General features: G+C 38.9%; 1 protein-coding gene across 2 annotated transcripts in view; it reads right to left on the bottom strand.

Annotated features, from left to right (window-relative positions):
- The window catches only part of LOC149163603 (uncharacterized), a 373,003-nt gene that overhangs the window by 133,154 nt on the left and 218,912 nt on the right, over nt 1-20,937 (bottom strand). For both annotated transcript variants that reach the window (XM_089431784.1, XM_089431785.1), the window contains 2 exons: nt 14,151-14,240; nt 13,607-13,682 (listed from right to left, as the gene is read on the bottom strand). In XM_089431784.1, the coding sequence (XP_089287910.1) occupies nt 13,607-13,682; nt 14,151-14,240 (166 nt within the window). The remainder of the gene's footprint in view (nt 1-13,606; nt 13,683-14,150; nt 14,241-20,937) is intronic.

Genomic DNA, 20,937 nt, shown 5'->3' with positions numbered 1-20,937 from the left:
CAAAAAGAATCAGCTCAAAAGCTATCATGCTCTCTTTGCAATACCTCTGTTGCTCATAGACAATCAAAGGCCTCTATCTAATATCTGGTATGCCCTCCAAGCATCCTATTTCTTTGCGCAATTTTGATTGGGGTCCAGCGCAGCGACTTGTGTGAATTGGCCTCTTCACACACTCACTAACCTCTAATCCAACTACGCAGTCCTGAAGGAGATAAATCCTTCTCCATGGATGAGTTTCCTTTATAGGAAAAATCCATCCAATTGATAGTACATTGTCCCTCCTCTGATCTCAACTGGGTCTCTGTCTGAAATGACAAGCATGAGTTATTCATAAGAGAATATTCAGTTATCTAAAGAACAGCAGTTACATGCATGTAAGCATTAACTAACTAAACTCGCATTAATTTAAACAAACTGTTTAAGTCAATCTAACTGGACTTGACTCAGTTAACTGAGCCCAATGTTTTTAAAACCAGAACAGGTGACTGGACTGGTCCACCTAATGAACCGGTTTACCGACCGGAACCAGTCTAACCGGAACTGGTTTGGTCTAAACGAACCGGTTTTAGAAAAATACATTAAATAATTAATTTTTAATGAAGAAAACTATTTTTAAGATTTAAAACCATGATTCCAAGCCAATAGAGACAAAATATGCAAAGATTGCACATTTATATACCATCTAAATGTGAATATATCAAAATGGCACCAAGTGCAATACATATCATCAACAAAATACATAAACAATGAGGCTCTAAATGGCCTCTAGAGTGCAAAAACAAAGCCTACAAACTATGGGGCCAGTGGCCTACTACAAGACTCAAGTCTACATATATGATAATAGTGATCAACATTATCATTTGAAACTTCTCATGAGTCATCATGATCAAACTCAGTTGGTTGAGTCTCGACTCCCAAACTTTGCAGTCACAAACTTCTCTATTGGTTCAGTGACTTGTCTCAAACTTCTGAATGTATTCTGCCCTAATATGCCCTATTATTTCATTTGGTGCTCCACATGGCTTTACATGGCCTCCTATCCTAGCCAAGTGTTGCTTGAACCTATTAATACCCCCTCCTTCAATGGATTTTTAGCAATATTTGCAGATCATTTTGCCATCAATCATATCACAATGAGCCCATGCAGTATCTCTGGATTTTGGAGGCATGATGACTACTACTTAGCTTAAACTCTGTTGTTCCACTACTCCACCAAAAACTCAACACTCTCCAAGCTCCCAAGCAAATTCACAATCACTCCAAATGAGATGTGTGAGACAAATGAGAGGGAGAAGGGCCTCTTAAAGGCTTGGAGAAGGTGTTTTTGAAGGGAAAGGACCCTTACTTTCCCTCCAAAACCCCTAAAAGAAATTGAAAAAAACGCTAACTGGGGCTCATGGTGGGATTGACTAGTAACCAGCTGGTTTAGGACAGAACCGGCTGGTTTGATACAAACCGGCCGGTTCTGTCCTAAACTGGTCGGTTAGGACCGGTTAGATCTTTTTTTTGGCCACAGAGGATGTCTAACCCAGTTTTTTGACCGGTTCCAACTGGTCGACCTGCTAACCAGCTAGTTAGACCGGTAACCGGTTAGTTGGGCCGGTTTTGAATACTATGACTGAGCCAACTAATTACTACTCAAATTAGAACTTATCCTAATCTCTTTAACTGATAGATAAATTCCTCAATTAATAGAGAAATTGTTGCATGTCCTCACATAGACTTCATATTTGATTTTTCACAACTAATTAACTCATGGTGAATTAATTAATTTATTTTCAAACAGCGGTTAAGTTCAAATTCGAATTTTACTTCCTATTTTAGTCCAAGGACCGACTAAAAATAAGAATCCATCCTGAACTTCTAAAAATAGAATGCTATTTTTAGCACTTCCATTTTTCATTCCCTGTTGCTCAATCCAGCACTGGTACTCAAACTGCTATTTATAGAAGTTCTATTTTTAGCGCTTTTATTTTTAGCATTTCTTGTTGCCATTTTCAACATGCTTAAACTGTGCCTAATTATTCATCTTAAAACATTCAAGTGATACTGTATTCTTTGGAGCATCGAAGTGACTTGCTTCTCATTGGAATAAATAACTAACTTCATTTTTCATCTGCATTCTAGTTTAAAATTGCATCTTCATTGGTGATTGGAACCGTGAGCCTAATCTCCGAAATTACAACTCAATTCGTTATAAGTTTTTTTTTCAAATCATCTCTTTTGATCTTAATTACAAATCACTTGTGGTTGAAATTGTTGCAATTTCTCTTTTCATTATCAAGCTAATTTCCAAGCAGCACTTGATATCTTGTGACAAAATAATCCATTTATTCTGCAAGTTAATTTCTGTGAGCATTGTAGTTGAAGGCACTGGTCATTTAGCTATTAAATCTTGAACTATTTTGAGAATATAGTCTAATCAAGATCGCTAATAAATTGCTCGTTAATCACACTTGCAAACCAATCATAATCAGATGCATAAGTTAGCTAAGTGCATCTCCTAGAACTTGTTGGTTCCCAACAAGTTTTCCTTCATCATCAACCCTTTCACCCTTTAGGGACTAACCCCCTTAGCTTGCCTAGGAGATAGCCAGAACGGAGTGGGCAGGGATCAGAGTGACAGCCCCTTCCCTGAGCGTTGTGGCCCTTGGTGTGAAATTCAATACTTCAACTAAGGTGCACTTTTCCAACCTCTAAATAGAAAATTGATTTTCACACAAGCCAACATAGAATGATAGTATAATTTCTTAATGTAAAAAAATTCATTTACTTTATATTTCCCTTTTTACCTTTTTAATTAGGATTTTTACAATATCATTAATTATTTTAGAATGTTTGCAAAGGATTCCAATCACATCTGACCTCATATGAAGAAAATAGAATTTCACATCACCTCCACAAATCAATAAACTTAGCAGTTTCCAGGTTTCTAACACATTGAACCACACCATAGCAAGACAGGTCCACTAAACCATCAAAAGGTGTCAAATGTCACCATACTCTTGTGTCACATGCCACCTGCTTAATACTGAACTACTAAAATAGACATCCCAAAAATCCTTCATGTCTGAAATCCTTCATGTCAGCCCAAAAAGTTCAAGACATTGCCACATAGGCTTGGTCAGATTGCAGATTTCCACCAAAAAGGTACTCAAGAAGACTTCATACATTAAATAACTACTTCACTATAATCTCGTTTTAGCTCAGACATTATTATATAGTTTAAATCTTAAATCTGCAGCAAGATTTTCCTTATTTCACCCTCTCAAAATACTTATTAGATGCTGAAATATTCTGGGTGAATATCCAAGGGATTTTGACCCCAAGACCTCTAAATTGAAATCCAGCTTTCTGAAAATTCAATTTTAGTGCAGGTCCAAGGCTTAATGGTGGTCTCAGTTTACCATCCTTTAGTCTTTTAGCCTCTAAATGTAGAAGTGTTATGGTACTTTTGGCTGGCTTATCAAAAAATTTCATTTGCTGATTTCTGCATCTTCTACGGGAATTACAGCGCTATTAAAATGGGGCAGCAAGGAATTTTCATAAAGAAACCCCCTAACCAGCTGTTAAATCTCAGAAAATTCATATATTTGGTTAGGATATTTTCAATAGACCAAAATTCACTACTTATATGCTATATCTGACAAAAAAATTGAGTGTTTTGTTTGCTGTTAAAAATTTATTTGCATATATGCAGCCTTGTTAAACTGGATAGTGTTGGAAATAATACTGAGAGGGGGGGTGAATCAGTATTATCAAGCAATTTAATAAATCTTCCTTATTTGATCTTTGAATTATTTTTGCATGTCAGTACCATAAAATAATGAGCATGAAAAACAAATAATCACACCAAAGAACACAAGATGTAAGGTGGAAACCCAATGTGGGTGAAAACCACCTGCTGCAATATGTCTCTATCTTCTTTCAATTTAGAAACTTCTTTTACAATGATTTTGTACTGGTGCAGTCCTTTACCAGTACGCAGGCTGCAACCTGCAGAGAGCTACAACTCTCTCTCTTTCTCGTTTTCCAGTCTACTCCTGGAAGGGAGCAACAACCCCCTACTTCTTTTCATAAAGCATCAGATGATCAACAAGTACATAACAGATATAGACCACTACAGATATCAGATCAGCAATAACAGAACCAACCCAGAACACCTTATCAACAGAGAAATTCAATCAACAGAACATCTTAAAACAAAGACGCAGTTTTTCTTTCTGTGGCCTACGACCAGACGCAGTTAACCTTCTGCTACTCTGCGTCCACATGCAGATATCCTTCTGCTCCGCTGCGTGCCCACGCACTGTTCCTGTGACTGCTCTGCGTACTGTTGCTTCAAGGACGCACCCAAAGATACTATCGCGCCGCGTCTTTCGCTACAAAGACGCACCTGAAAACATTATCGCGCCGCGTCCTTCTGCTTCAGAGACGCACCTGAACCTTGATCGCCCTGCGTCCCCACGCAGGTCTCTCTCTACTGTACTGCGTCTCGGCGCACTTGCCCTTTACAGTATCAGCGTCCCGGCGCACTTTCCCTTCACTGAACCTGCGACCCTTCAGATGTAAATGATATGAAGACTTCAGAACAGACCCAAACAGTCAGATCTACAGATCTGATCATGCGCCATAGAGATCACAGTCCATTAGAAGATTCGCCCTCTTAGATCTGGACTAGATCTCACCAAATAAGATATTCAACCCAAGACGATGAATGATCCAAATGAACTCCTTTGCTTTATATAGGCAAGCTCCTCCCCAAAACATGGAACAATACCACGAGCCGACACCATAGAAACACAAAACCGTCGACTAGATACCACACAAGAAACCCCCACGTGCTTTTCTCTGCCTTGAAATGTGTGCACTGGGTAGACGCACCTCCTGAACGGCTGGCCGGCGTCCCTGGACGCGGGTTCTGCATGGTATACCTGCGGGGACGCACTTTCGGAACCGATTGCCTGCGTCCTTCTTAAATTTCAACAAACTGAGAGCCTTACCACTGGAGTTGCCATCAAGTACAACATCTGTAACATACAGTCATACCAGAAAACATAATGCCAACAATCTCCCCCTTTGGACTTGATGGCAACCTCACAAACTTCAGCTTCATTCTCCCCCTTTGACATCAAGGGCAAAGGGTATGCTCCCCCTAAGCTCATGCTCCCCCTGAATATGAACCAGATCTGCAGCAACGCACCACCATGAAAGAGATAGAGACATATTGCAGCTATTTCCAAGATCTCCTTCTCCATAATGCCAACAATGCATTATGTGCTCCCCCTGAGTCTGTACCACCAATAAGAAGAGGTTCAACAAGATGATGCATCAACAACTCCCAACTTTTGCCTGAGGTATTCAAACGTGTCCCTGGGCAATGGTTTGGTAAGAATATCAGCAACTTGTTCCTTGGAAGGAACATACTCCAACTTGACTTTCTGTTCAAGCACTTGTTCCCGGAGAAAATGATACTTGATTGGTATGTGGTTGGTTTTTGAATGCATAACCGGATTCTTTGAGATGCTGATTGCACTTGTGTTATCACATAAGATGGGGATAGGTGGTGTACAAGTGATTTGAAAATCCTGCAAAGTCTGCATCATCCAAAGGAGTTGAGTGCAACAAGATGCAGCAGCAACATATTCCGCTTCAGCTGTAGACAAGGCAATCGAACTCTGTTTCTTGCTGAACCAAGATACCAGTCTGGAACCCATAAAGAACGCACCACCACTTGTGCTTTTCCTGTCATCCACGCTTCCGGCCCAATCTGCATCTGTATAAGCATGAAGAGTAAGATCTGTATCTCTAGGATACCATAAGCCATAATTTTGAGTCCCTTGAAGATATTTGAAAATTCTCTTTACTGCCTGAAGATGAGTCTCCTTCGGATTTGCCTGAAATCTTCCAACTATTCCAACTGCATGCATGATGTCCGGTCGGGTACCTGTCAAATATAGTAAACTTCCAATCATAGATCTGTAGGTTGGTTGATGTACTGCTGCAGATTCATCATTTGCACTGAGACTACATCCTGTGACCATGGGTGTACATACTGGTTTTGCATCTTCCATGCCATATTTCTTCAAAATCTGCTTGAGATACTTGGTTTGAGATAAAAAGATTCCTCCTTCCTTTTGTTGGATTTGCAAACCAAGGAAATATGTCAGTTCTCCTAGCAAGGACATTTCAAATTCTTTCTGCATGACCGAGGCAAAGCTTTGACTCATAGCTTCTTCATTGCTGCCAAAAATAATGTCATCTACATACACAACAAGTATTAGTAATTTGTCATTTTCAATTTTTATATACAGATTGCTATCTGCTGAACCTTTTGAGAAGCCTTGTTGATGAAGATATTTGTCCAACCGGTAGTACCAAGCCCTTGGAGCTTGTTTGAGACCATAGAGAGCCTTTTTCAATCGGCATACAAGATTTGGATCATTTCCGAGAATGAACCCATCTGGCTGTTCAATGTACACTTCTTCTTCCAAGTCTCCATTCAGAAAGGCTGATTTCACGTCCATTTGAAATACTTTGAAGTTTTGAAAACTTGAGAGAGCAAGGAACATTCGGATGGCCTCAAGTCTTGCAACAGGAGCAAAAGTTTCTTCAAAGTCTATTCCTTCTTGCTGCGCATACCCTTTACAAACAAGTCTGGCTTTGTTTCTAATTACTTCTCCATTTTCATTCAATTTATTTTTGAAGACCCATTTTGTTCCGATAACATTCTTATCCTTTGGTCTAGGAACCAGCTCCCAAGTGTTGTTCTTTTCGATTTGCTCAAGTTCTTCATCCATTGCTTTCACCCAACATTCATCTTTGCATGCTTCTTTCACATTTTGTGGTTCAGTAGAGGAGAGTAATGCCAAATAGCTTGAGGCTTCTGCAACTATTCTTCTTGTTTGTACACCTGCTTCTTTCTGCCCCACAATCTGAGATTCTGGATGATTCTTCTGAACATATCTGGATGGAGTTTTCTCTTCTATTCTTGTTTGCTTTTCTGGTTCTTCTTGAGGTTCTCCTTGGGGTTCTTCTTCTTCATCATTCTGTCTTTGAGGGTAGCCTTCATCTTCTTCTATATCTTCATGATGTACTTGCCTAGGAATATATCCCTTCTCATCAACCACTACATCAATGCTGTCAACAATTCTGCCAAGTCTTTTATTGTAGCATTTGTATGCTTTGCTATGTGGAGAATAGCCAAGAAGAATGCCTTCATCTGCTCTAGGTTCAAGTTTGCCAAGCTGCTCATCAGTATTCTTGATATAGCATTTGCTCCCAAAGATTTTGAAGTGCTTTACCGAAGGAGTTTTACCACTCCAGAGCTCATGAGGAGTTTGAGTGCTGTTCACCCGGACATTTGTCTTGTTGAGAATAATAACCGCAGCATGTGCAGCTTCACCCCAGAAAGTTGCGGGAGTTCCTGATTCATCAAGCATAGCACGAGCCATTTGTTGGATTGTTCTGTTCATTCTTTCAACAACTCCATTTTGCTGAGGAGTTCTAGCTGTAGAGAATTCTCTCCTTATCCCATGTTCATCACAGAAATCGAAAAATTCATTTGAAGTAAATTCCCCACCTCTGTCGGATCTGAGGCACTTAATTTTGTGACCTGATTCATTTTCAACCAAGGCTTTGAAGGTCTTGAATTTTTCGAATGCTTCATCTTTGTGCTTCATAAGTCCTAACCAGACAAACCTGGAGAAATCGTCAATAAATAATATCAAGTATTCCTCTCCTCTAGGTGCTCTTTTCCTGAATGGGCCACATGTATCTGTATGTACTAGCTCAAGAGGCATGCTAGCTGATCCCTCTTTCTCTGGAAAGTTAGTCCTGGTTTGTTTTCCAAACTGACATGATCTGCATATGGTGTTGTCAGGAATTTTGATATCTGGAAGATCGCGAACTGCCTGATATTTGCATGCTTTCCTTATTTGAGAGAAGCTTAGATGTCCCAACCTTCGATGCCATAACCAGTGCTCTTCATCCTTGCTAAGATAGCATTGTTGTTCTCCTTCTTCAAATATGTACAGATTATTTGGAGTTCTTTTGCCTTTGAGTACTGTTTTACCTGTATCAAGATCACGAACAAGACATCCATTCGATCTGAAAATAACCTCGGTTTTTTGATCACACATCTGGCTGACACTTAGTAGATTATGCTTCAATCCATCAACATACAAAACATTTCCAGCCTTGACCTTTTCTTTCAAAGGAGCAATACCTTTTCCTTTTATAGTTGCAGGAGTATCATTTCCAAAAGAAACTTTCTTTCCCTTTTCTAAAGTAGAATAAGATTCAAGTTTTTCTTTATCACCTGTCATATGTTTCGAACATCCACTGTCAATGTACCATAGATTTTCCTGTCCTTCTGCATAAAATGCTATCCCACATCTTTCTGTTTGAGGTTCCTTTATTCTCCATGTTTTGGTGCTTGTGGCTTGTTCCTTTTTCTCCTGAAACCTGCTCCTGCATTCAGAGTCTTCATGACCAAAATTATTGCAGATAGAACATTCAACTTCATTTTCAAGAACCGAAAAGTTGTTATAGGTCCTTTTTGTAATCCCTGTCATACTTCTTTGTTTTTGAGCTTCCCTAGTCATGATTGTTTTATATGCAACACATTGAACTGCTTTGTGACCAAAGTTATGGCAAGAAAAGCATTGTCCATTGAAGAAGCTTCTGCGGTTATTGAATCTACCAGCCAACTGATTGTAATTTCTATTTTCATCTATTCTTGAACCAAACTGAGAAGATTTTACCTGTGGCTGGTTGTAGCTTTTGTTCACCCTTAAGATGGATTGTCCCTGATAGTTTCTGTTTGTAATTCGTCCCTGCTTTACCTGATTATCTTCATTGTTCTTCTGCTCATTTCTTCTTGCTGCATCAAGATAACTTTTTGAGGTGGATGCTTGAGAGGTTTCTCCATTATAGCCCAAACCTGTCTTGTTTAGAGGAGACCGCTGCACATTGATAATCTCATCCAAAGTTTCAGATCCTTTGACAAACTTAAGATTAATAGCTTTTGTTTTCTCAATTTCTTTTCTGAGACCAACAATTTCACCTTCTAGTTTTTCAAGATGTTTTTCCTTTTCATCAATTTGAAATTGCAAAGTATCAATGATCACATTCTTTTCTTCTATGCATCTCTTGAGTCTAGTAATTTCATCATAGAGATTATCCACATCTACAGCATCCTCATAATCATCATCTTCAAATGCCATTAACAGCTTATATTTATTACCTTGTTCATCTTCATCACTGTTTGATAAGCCATCACTATCTTCATGGGTGTAGTAGCTTTTCTTATTTGCACTTTGTTTCTTGTTCCATCTAGCAGGTTCTTTTCCTTTATCCTTATAAGGACATTTTGCAGCATAATGACATACTCTTCCACAAGCAAAGCATTTGAAAGGTAGCTTACCTCTGAACCTTCTAGAACCCCTTTGAAGATTTCTGACAAAGTTTGATTCTTCTTCCTCTTCTTCTGGAACATGGCTTGCTTCATAGTAATCTTCTTTGCCTGATGCCTTAAAAGCAGCTTCCCTTCTGTCTGATGGCCCTCCCTTTCTCATTTCATAAGCAGTTAGAATTCCATGTAGCTGAGACATAGTGAGAACACGGAGATTTTCCTTTTCTTCTATTGCAGATACTTTAGATTCAAACTTGGGGGATAATGATCTTAGTATCTTTTGAACTACTATAGTCTCTTTTATTTCTTCACCCAAATTTTTCATACAATTAACAATCTCATCTACCTGAAGAAAATAATTAGCCACACTTTCATCATTATACATCTTGAGAGTCTCATATTGAATCCTGAGAGTTTGAAGTTTAGCTTGTTTTACCTGTTCATCTCCTTCATAGCTAGTGATCATTTTGTCCCATATCTCTTTTGCTGATTTGAAGTGCATGACCTTCATGAATTCTGTTTGGGATATACTTCCTAATAGAGTACTGACTGCCTTTGCATTTGTTTCATACTTCTTTTTCTCAGCTGGATCTGTAGGAGTAGCTGAAGGAAAAGCATAGCCTGTTTCTACAATGTTCCAAACTTCTGTACCAAGAGATTGAAGATATGCAGTAACTCTTACCTTCCAATAATTGAAATTTGTCCCATCAAAAATCGGTGGCCTGATTGATGCTTCTTTCTCGTAGTTGCTCATGATGAACGATCTACCTTCAAGCGATCAAGCTTCTCTGAAGGACCTGCTCTGATACCAATTGTTGGAAATAATACTGAGAGGGGGGGTGAATCAGTATTATCAAGCAATTTAATAAATCTTCCTTATTTGATCTTTGAATTATTTTTGCATGTCAGTACCATAAAATAATGAGCATGAAAAACAGATAATCACACCAAAGAACACAAGATGTAAGGTGGAAACCCAATGTGGGTGAAAACCACCTGCTGCAATATGTCTCTATCTTCTTTCAATTTAGAAACTTCTTTTACAATGATTTTGTACTGGTGCAGTCCTTTACTAGTACGCAGGCTGCAACCTGCAGAGAGCTACAACTCTCTCTCTTTCTCGTTTTCCAATCTACTCCTGGAAGGGAGCAACAACCCCCTACTTCTTTTCATAAAGCATCAGATGATCAACAAGTACATAACAGATATAGACCACTACAGATATCAGATCAGCAATAACAGAACCAACCCAGAACACCTTATCAACAGAGAAATTCAATCAACAGAACATCTTAAAACAAAGACGCAGTTTTTCTTTCAGTGGCCTGCGACCAGACGCAGTTAACCTTCTGCTACTCTGCGTCCACACGCAGATATCCTTCTGCTCCGCTGCGTGCCCACGCACTGTTCTTGTGACTGCTCTGCGTACTGTTGCTTCAGGGACGCACCCAAAGATACTATCGCGCCGCGTCTTTCGCTACAGAGACGCACCTGAACCTTGATCGCCCTGCGTCCCCACGCAGGTCTCTCTCTACTGTACTGCGTCTCGGCGCACTTGCCCTTTACAGTATCAGCGTCCCGGCGCACTTTCCCTTCACTGAACCTGCGACCCTTCAGATGTAAATGATATGAAGACTTCAGAACAGACCCAAACAGTCAGATCTACAGATCTGATCATGCGCCATAGAGATCATAGTCCATTAGAAGATTCGCCCTCTTAGATCTGGACTAGATCTCACCAAATAAGATATTCAACCCAAGACGATGAATGATCCAAATGAACTCCTTTGCTTTATATAGGCAAGCTCCTCCCCAAAACATGGAACAATACCACGAGCCGACACAATAGAAACACAAAACCGTCGGCTAGATACCACACAAGAAACCCCCACGTGCTTTTCTCTGCCTTGAAATGTGTGCACTGGGTAGACGCACCTCCTGAACGGCTGGCCGACGTCCCTGGACGCGGGTTCTGCATGGTATACCTGCAGGGACGCACTTTCGGAACCGATTGCCTGCGTCCTTCTTAAATTTCAACAAACTGAGAGCCTTACCACTGGAGTTGCCATCAAGTACAACATCTGTAACATACAGTCATACCAGAAAACATAATGCCAACAGATAGCAAGTGTATTTGTTCAGAAACTTGTCTCACCAGGGGCAAATTTACAAAATAAAGACTTTTCTTATAACACATTTTGTGCACTGCACACTAATTTCCATTAGTTATTTGTTAAATCCTATTAAGATTAAGTGTACTTAAACGTTGGTTTAATTATCATTATTATTACAGATTTTATATTCAAACAAGCAAGGACAACAACAAAAACTACTCCCTTCAACCAATTAGTCCCCATTATAAGGCTTTGGTATTGTAGTGGGTTGGTTGGAGTGTCTCATCGGAAGTCCCCCATAGCCTTGTTGTGCAAGTTAAGTCTTGAAGAGTGAGGACTAGGCCAAGGTGATAGTGGATCTCTGTCCTGCTTGTTTGCAAACCATAGCACATTGTACGATCTTTAGCAATTCACTAAATGGATCAGAAACATGTCTTGTTAAATTCACCTCTCTACAAGGAATCTAAATATGTAGGTAGCTCTCACATGCAGTCCTCAAAACTCGGTCTCCTTCAATGTAGGAGAACTACTAAAACTGGTAGTGTCTCAGAATTGCATGAATGTCACATGCAAACTGTTAATAAACTTAAACGCACCTATAAACCATCATGAATTATCTCTAAATATCGAATTGCAACACTAGAAATGGTCCCCAAATTGAGTTAATTTCTAACATGAATGATGTAGAATTCGTATCCAAATAATCATTGCAAGATTCCCCCCAATGAACAATGTGAATGAACAAATTTGGAGGTTAGCACAAGAAATGTATGGATGCAATTCTGTGTTAACAACTTATCACCTCATTGGCCCATGATCTCTACTTAAATATCATGGAGGTCCATTTGCCGATTACAATGGTATAACAGAGTTTGTCAGTCATGCCAAAATGACAGAGTATGGTTATGCCAGAGTGACAAATAGTAATGTACTACATGTAAGCCTTACTGAGCAGTAATATAGCTTTAATGTTGCTCCTTGTATGTTTCCCTGTTTGAGGGTTTTAACTTTTGCTACATCAATCTTGGTGTCTTATCTTTGATCAGTGTGAATTATTTATCTACGGTGTTTGTTCATGTGAACAGACTACTTATGATTTCCAATAAATTTTCTTTTGCACCACCTACAGGAGACTGATCATGCAAATAATTATATCATTTTTCATAACTCTTTCCCTCAATTTTACCTACATTTTATGTTTGTAGATAATACAATACTGTTCTATTATTAATGGCCCAGATTCCAAAGAACGAGAAATCTAAAACCAAAACATGGGTGATCTTCCATAGACCTCATATTATATTTGAAGGGTAGATTGTTTATACAACCAATACTTGTATCTACTTCTAACTCCAACTATCTCACCAGAAATTGATATGTAACCCACTAGTCAGATTACCATATTTGCATTAAATTTCTTTGTAAGGTTGGCAGAAGTTGACAATGAATATATATATATATATATATATATATTCATTGTCAACTTCTGCCAACCTTACAAAGAGGTATCAACATATCTTCATTGCATATGTTTATCAAATGAGATTTGGCCTTCATTGCATATGTTTATCAAATAAGACTTGGCTCCATTTACAATAGTAAAGGCTAGCATTGCTAATCTAGTTTCAGAGATGGATCCAGCTGCCGGACAACCCTGTTTTTCTACAAATGTATGACTATTTCAAATCAGACTATATTATACAGAATAACACACACTAGTCAGATTACCATATTTGCATTAAATTTCTTTGTAAGGTTGGCAGAAGTTGACAATGAATATATATATATATATATATATATATATATCATGTGCCAAGCAATTTTAAGAGGGATCAACATATCTTCATTGCATATGTTTATCAAATGAGATTTGGCCTTCATTGCATATGTTTATCAAATAAGACTTGGCTCCATTTACAATAGTAAAGGCTAGCATTGCTAATCTAGTTTCAGAGATGGATCCAGCTGCCGGATAACCCTGTTTTTCTACAAATATATGACTATTTCAAATCAGACTATATTATACAGAATAACACACAAAAAGAAATGAACAAAAGTAGGCCCACGAAATTCTTACTCTGACTTGTCAGTATTACACCATCTGTTTTAACTTGCAAAAGGTCTGGGCAAAATAGATTGTGTTCTTCTAGTACCTGGACCAACGGATTCCCATGTCAACCAGTCAACAAAAGTGAGCAATCTAACAAATTACACAAAATTAACAACAGATGAATGGCACTTCAATGAAATTTACATAACGTTCCACAAGTTGCATGTTAATTAGCCATTAGAGCAACAGAGGTGTGGTTTTAAGCCAGGAGATTTAAAAACTAGAAAAAAGCAACATGGGACACTACAAAGTCATAGAAAAATGTGAAGCACATTGGTATTGATGTCATTTCACAATGAGGTATATAGAAACATGAACAAGATCCCATCTTGGAAAATAATTCTGCTAACAGATAAAATCAAGCAGTGGTAAACATTGACTTTATTGCCCTGCTATTCATATGACCCAATATATATCCCAGGCATACTGCTTCACTACAAAGATTATGCCAAGTACTATTTATTGAACACAAGACACAAATTTAAATCTAAAAGGATTATGGGGGCCTGACCTTATGTAACTCACTCAGATTGCTTCGTGAAATGATAATTTTTCTATCTTCCTCCAATTGTTGATTGAATGTCTTAAGAACCTCCTCCTCCTGCAATCAAATATAGACATCTATCTTTACTACTTAGAAGAGATGACAAATGAGTTCCCCACTTGGGATACACAATAAATGTCACAAGAAAACAAACTATGTATGACATAATACACAAAGACATCAAGCCAACTAAGCACATACCCATAACTTTTACAACAACTATTTACCAACTGTTCTTTATAGAACAATATTCTATGATATAAATCTATAAATAGTGAAGTATTGGACTCTGCATTAGGTGTATGGACACAATGTCCAAAGGCTATAAGATTGATAAATAGGGACCATGCATTGAATGTTAACTACGATGCAATATTTCATACCTAAAATTCCATGAAAGTCAACTAGTCTCTCTAGTTAGCTATGTCTCATGATAATTCTATTATTAACATAAAATGAGCCATCCACGATTATTAAATCAGATATATATAAATATAAACCCACGTGAGACCTTACAATACATGAAATAAAGCTAGCAATGACCCACATAATACATAACCATCACAGTGGATATCCGATTTACAGAGTGTTTCTCCCCAACTGCCACCTGGGAGCATGTAAGGCATTACAGATGAAAGAAATACTTAAAACACTTTCACTCTCATTTGCCAAAGGCATAGTCCATGAAATTTAGCCAAAAGCTAGGAAAAATTTTGAAAGCGAGAGTAGATGTTTCCACTCATTTTGCATCGAGTGCTATCCAAATAAATCTGCAACTATCAAATCAGACCTACTCATTTTCATGATGAAACGTCTAGAAAAATCAATATATTACCAAAGTTTCTTCCCAATTTATGATTTTCTTTTATAATGTCCATGACCAGTACCACTTATTAACACGTGGGTTGAGGATTATCCACTTATATGAGGTTCCAAGTGGCTGACCAAGTTGTCTTGTCATCATGGTCAAGCCTAATATCCTTGCTCGTTCATTATCCACACTTTGTGCTTTTGCTACTCTTACAAAAAAAGAAAGATAATTAGACCACATAGGCATAATTGGCAATTTTTCTACTTTCATTAAAAGCCTCAAAGCTTGGCTTTGGCTTTGGCTTTGTATATCTATCCTGCCATGCAATGAAAAAAAGGAAAAGGATTGAGTTTCTGTTTGTTAAAAGAAAAGCAGGAAATGCAAGTCAAACTTCCTAAATGCTAATTCTCTCAAGGAAAAGGGGTCAGGTCAAATTTCTTTCCATTCATTGGCACGTGCCAGTTCACAAGAGGAACTGAGAGAGATGATGTTGGATCATTTTAGCCAGGGAAAGTACCAACCCAGCTAGCAATTAGCAATTTGAATCATTAAAAAATCAGCACCAATATGTGGTATAATTTTGGAAACAACACCAGAGGAATCAGTTTAGTGCCGTTGGTTTGGGATGATCCCTATATCAGTGCATATACCAGCAAGTGTTTGGTGCCTATTTTGACTTGTTGCAACACTAAAAAGAGGCTTCAAACAGAAATTCAACCTCACTCTGATGATACATATTTCACGATTCCAGACTATTAGTTATTCCAAAACTTTAGATTTACTATGTTGTAATGATTGGCAAGTTTAGTGTTTAACTCCATTTTGAACTTATTCCCTATTCTTTAAAACCTAGGCATATATTGCTGCTTTGCAAATAAACAGAGGCCTGAAATCATGCCTTGAGGTACAACTATAGAGTTGAGGCTCTGTTTAATGGTGTAATTTTCCCCTCATCAGAGGTACACATTCCACTCTTGTGCAGGTGGAAGTGCCTTCCAGAAAACTAATCCAACTGTGCTTGCAAAGCAGAACACTACCTCATTCATATTAAGGATAAAGGTGCAAACAGACTGTTCATCAACTCAGCATCCTTGCAGAGTTTGCCGCTCACCCATTCCAACTTAAGACAGTGTTCAGTCTCATCTCCCTTGAACACCATCTTCAGAGCTTTGCTGATACATCTAAGGGGCCTATCCAGCGTCCATACTTGGCCTACTATTCATCAGAGTTCATTGCAGCAGCTAGTCCTTCAGCTCATTCTCAATGTTGGTATACAGCAGTCTTGGATCTTCTTGCTTCAGTTGGTATTACATTGGACCAGCTTCCTCCATTTAGTTATTCCTTTGGTGCACCTGGCCACCTCTTACGAACCAAATAGGAGATGCATACAATTATCCAGAAAGATATCTACAGGAAATATGTACAGGTTACTTGGATAAACCCTCAAGGTAGGTTATGTCCGAAGATGTCTTTCTATGATAAGCACTTCATGATGATGAGCGATAGACTCATTCTTTGTTGCAATTACACACTTTGCCACTGGATGCACCCCCTTTTGATCCCCTTGGGACAGTTCAAAGTTGGTTCCATAGATGGTGGATTGAGATGGACCACCAAATCAACAAGTCACACAGGATCTGCCAATTGTGTCATCTATGAGGGATTGACATGAAGGAGCATGTCTATTTTTGTCTCCCCATTTATTATGACATTCATAGGAGATTTCATTGCTTGTTCAAGGAGATCCAAACCCTATCCAGTTTCTTTTGGTACTCAGACTAGAGATGCCTAGACCTTTACATGCAGGAGGCATTCAGACTTCGTGCTCACACTATCCATCCTCCTCTTAAGCCAGACAACCCATCTAGTGCATCACCTTCTCCTTTAAGGGGCTCCCATTGGCTAGGGTCACCAAAAGAATTGTTGATGACAGCACTGCTTCGGACTCAAAAACAGTGTAGACCAGAGGGACCATTACCCCTTCCCAGAGACCTCAAAGATGCTTCCAAACCATATACTTTACCAGCAGGCAGATGAGATCACCTAGACATCAACAGCGTGTTACATCTTCAAGGCAGCAGTGCAGTACAGGGTCCAAATCTTGCCTCAGTTCTTCCTCAGGGCATCATTATATCTTGAGTTTTCTTCTTTCAGGCTCGAATGTTATGAGAGATCAATCTAATCAACCAGGACCCACTCCCTAGATCCTTTCCCTCTGTGCATATCCCTTCCATTGTAGCCGCCCACACTCAAATTCAACAGTTTTTCCATGTTTTAGCATATAGACTTTATATTTATATCTTACTTCTTGTTATTTATATAGGAGACACTTTAGTTCTGCTCTATATTGACATCATTGTACTCAGCAGTCCCATTGACCTATATTTGTGGTCATTCATTGGACATTAATGCGATTACCTTATCGTATTAACGGTGTCCAGATTGTTTTTCACCAGGAAGATTATGTGGAATTGCCATCAAACAAGAAGACATGGATGAAATGACCGTTGTAAAAGTCATTAATAGCGAGTTTTGTATGACGCACTTTTCAATATTGGGAAAAGATCCTAGTTGCTGTGAAAAATTCTAATACGAAATTCTACTGTGGTAACTGATTTATTTCACCTATTTATCTCTCACAATAAGTTATTTACGAAAACCCTTTAGTAAACATTAAAATAAATTCTACAGTTATCACATAATTACATAGAGAAAATAAAAGTGATATACAAGCACAAGAATCAATCACAGGAACACAGTTGTTTTTTGGAAAATTGTCCACAGAAAAACCCAATGTGGGAAAACCAATGCAGCAGATAAGGGTTTTATTAATCTTCAGCAACAATCGCTTTACAAGGAATGATTTTACAGAGAAATTGAGACACTTCTAAGATAAAACACCTAAGACAAAGTTTCTCCTCCTCCTGGAGAAGTTTTGACACCCCAGAGACCCTTCACCCGCCTCTGCGTCACTTCTGCGTCACTTTGCGTGAGGACTGCGTCTCCAATGGTGTTGTATGCCTGCTCCTCCCTCTACGTTGTCTCTCAAATGCCCTGCGTTACCTCCTCCTCAGTCATTGACTGTTGCTGATGCCCTCCTCTTCCTCCACCCTGCAACTCTCCATCTGAAATCGAACTCCTTCTCCTTGAGAATCGATTTCTTTCAAGGTGTTGAGTATTTGCTCGGTGTATCTCGAAATGACTCTCAAGTCTTCTCTTATACTTTTCCTGTTCATGAATCAACGACCAAGATTAAGTCTCTAATCAACAACTAAAGGTTAAAACAGACTTGATCCTCATCTCTTAGAAGCTTCTCAACCATATCTTTATTAATACCCATTAATATTTTTATTTTCCTAAGTTTAGACTTAGGTACCCATTAAATTATTTTAATAACTCCTTATCCGAGTGGAATTTCTCTAAATTACTTTTGGGTCTTGGAGATCTCATGTGTTCTAAGCCCCTCTACAAAATTTCGAAGCTAGAGCACATTCGATACTACCCAAAATCAACACTCCCTCCTAGCGAGGAATGTGCTTTAGCAATACTTCCCAACAGAAGCATTGCACTGATCCACAGTATCAGTCCTTTGCGTTGTTGACGCTCGGCCAACTACCCCTCATCCACTATGCTGCTGCAACCTATATTGTTTCCATGGATGAGATCAAGGAGGAGGAGGTGGAGATTAAAGACGAGCCAATGTCCCCTGTCTTTACTCAACTTGGGGAAGACAGAGATGTGAGAGAAATCGATGTTTATTTCATGCCTTGCATCGATCCTGATAGAAAGGTTTATCTTTTACCGTATCCACTGCACCCTTGCTAGCAAGCCATATGGATTCATCGAGGACACCTCCTTCAGCTGGTTATTCTCTTGGGATATTACGTCAAAATAAGTTACACTTGAATCCTGTGCAGCTCTGCAAAGATGTCGAAGGGTTACTCCCTATGAAATTTACACAGGAAATGTCAAGTTAATGAGTATATCGACTTGAAGAAGAACTGTCCCGGTTCCAAATCTTTTATCTCGAGCAAGAATCCTTGCCAATTTCCAGTTCCGAACCTCGCCTTGATTCAAGAAAACAACTCAGCTCCGATACCACATGAAGAAGAATCACACAGCCATATAACCATATGCACAGCAAATTAACACACAAAATATAAACTGGTAGAAAAGGCAGAGAACCATCATGTGGTCTCTCATCCTCATGTAATTCTCATTTTATTCAAATAATTTAATAATACATTTAAATACATGAGCAAGTGGTCTTAAGATAGTGCATCTATCTTAGACTGACTTGGTTGAGACAATTTCTCAACTTACACACTAATTTAGGAGAGCTAATTGGAGAGAATCTCTCATCCAAACAAGAATCCTTAGTTTGAGGAATTCTCATGATTTTATTTATTTAATTTAATAATTGGATTTATTATTGATTTTTAAGAGAGTGAGGCTAACAACTGTCACTACTACATCTGTACTGTAGCTCCCTCTAAATATGTTGCATCATGCTACCCATAGCACTGCCACTACTAACTGTTGCACTGCAACTCTGCTTCTGCTACAGAAATGGATTCTTCACCATCCCCATCTTCTCCTTGAAATAAACAAACTTTGTTCTTCCTAGGGCCTTTGTGAGAATGTTTGGACCCTCGTTGGACACAGTCTCCAATAAAGTGACATCTGATATCAATGTGCTTCAACTGATCATGAAAGATTGGATTCTCAGAGAGCTTGATACAACTCTGATTATCACACAAAATACTGGTCGCTTCCATCTTTCTCCTAAATAGATTCACAAGCAATATCCTAAGTCATATGGCTTCACACGAAGCTGCGATGGCTGCCATATATTCAACTTCAGTTGAGCTCAAAGCCACGGTGTTTTGTTTCCTACTTCACAAGGAGGTCATTCCTGATCCAATGCTGAAACAGTACCCAGTGGTACTTTTCCGACCTACTGAACTTCCAGCCCAATCTGCTTCAGTGAACCCACTCAACCTGATGTCATTGCCTTGGGTGTACATTATTCCATGCTCGACCGTTCCTTTTATATATCTGAGAACATGCTTGGTTGTTTCCCAGTGCACCCTCTTTGGTTCTACCATGAATTGACTGAGGGTGTTGACATCATAACAAATGTTCAACTTGGTATTGACCAGATACATCGAGGACCATATGAGCTGCCTATACAAGGTGGGTTCAACTTCTTTACTTCAGATGCATCAATCTTCTTCTAGTTAGTGATCATTGGAGTAGCCATAGGTCTACAGTCCTGCATTCTAAACCTTTTCAAAATCTTTGTAGCATATCTCCCTTGCCCAAGGAGAATTTCACCCTTCTGCTGCCAAACTTCCAACCCTAGGAAATAATGCATCTGTCCCAAATCCTTCAGGTCGAATTTTGTGGCCAGTTCTCATTGCAATCCTTGATGACCCTGTCAGAAAGAGATTATCCACGTATAAAACCACGATTAGAGGCTCATTCTCTACAACCAGATAGTAGAGGTTAAGATCTACGTCACTCTTGACGAATCTCATCTTCTGCAAGTAGCCATCAATTCGACCGTACCATGCTCTAGGTGCCTGTTTAAGCCCATACAGATCTCTCTTCAATCTGCATACATGAGATTTCTTCTCATGTTCTCAAAACCCTCTGGTTGTTCAATGTATATTTCTTCTTCTATCACCCCGTTCAAGAACGTTGTCTTGGCATCCATTTGGTGAATCTCCCACCCCATCTAAGCTGCAAGAGATATCACAAATCTAATAGAAGTATACCTAGCTACTGCGGCGAAGGTTTCTTCATAGTCTATACCCTCCCTCTGAGCAAACCCCTTAGCCACAAAAATGGCTTTGTATTTTTCTACACTGCCATATACAGTGTATTTGACTTTGTAGATGTTGATTTGGGGTAGCATCGGATGTGCTCTAGCCATAAAAA

This window comes from Pinus tabuliformis, chromosome 5_1 (assembly GCF_031772625.1).
Source record: "Pinus tabuliformis cultivar Carrire ecotype Pingquan chromosome 5_1, CPIR1, whole genome shotgun sequence".
In the NCBI taxonomy this organism is placed as follows: Eukaryota; Viridiplantae; Streptophyta; class Pinopsida; order Pinales; family Pinaceae; genus Pinus; species Pinus tabuliformis.
Note: the sequence above shows the minus strand (reverse complement) of the source record. Positions and strands in the feature narration are given on the sequence as shown.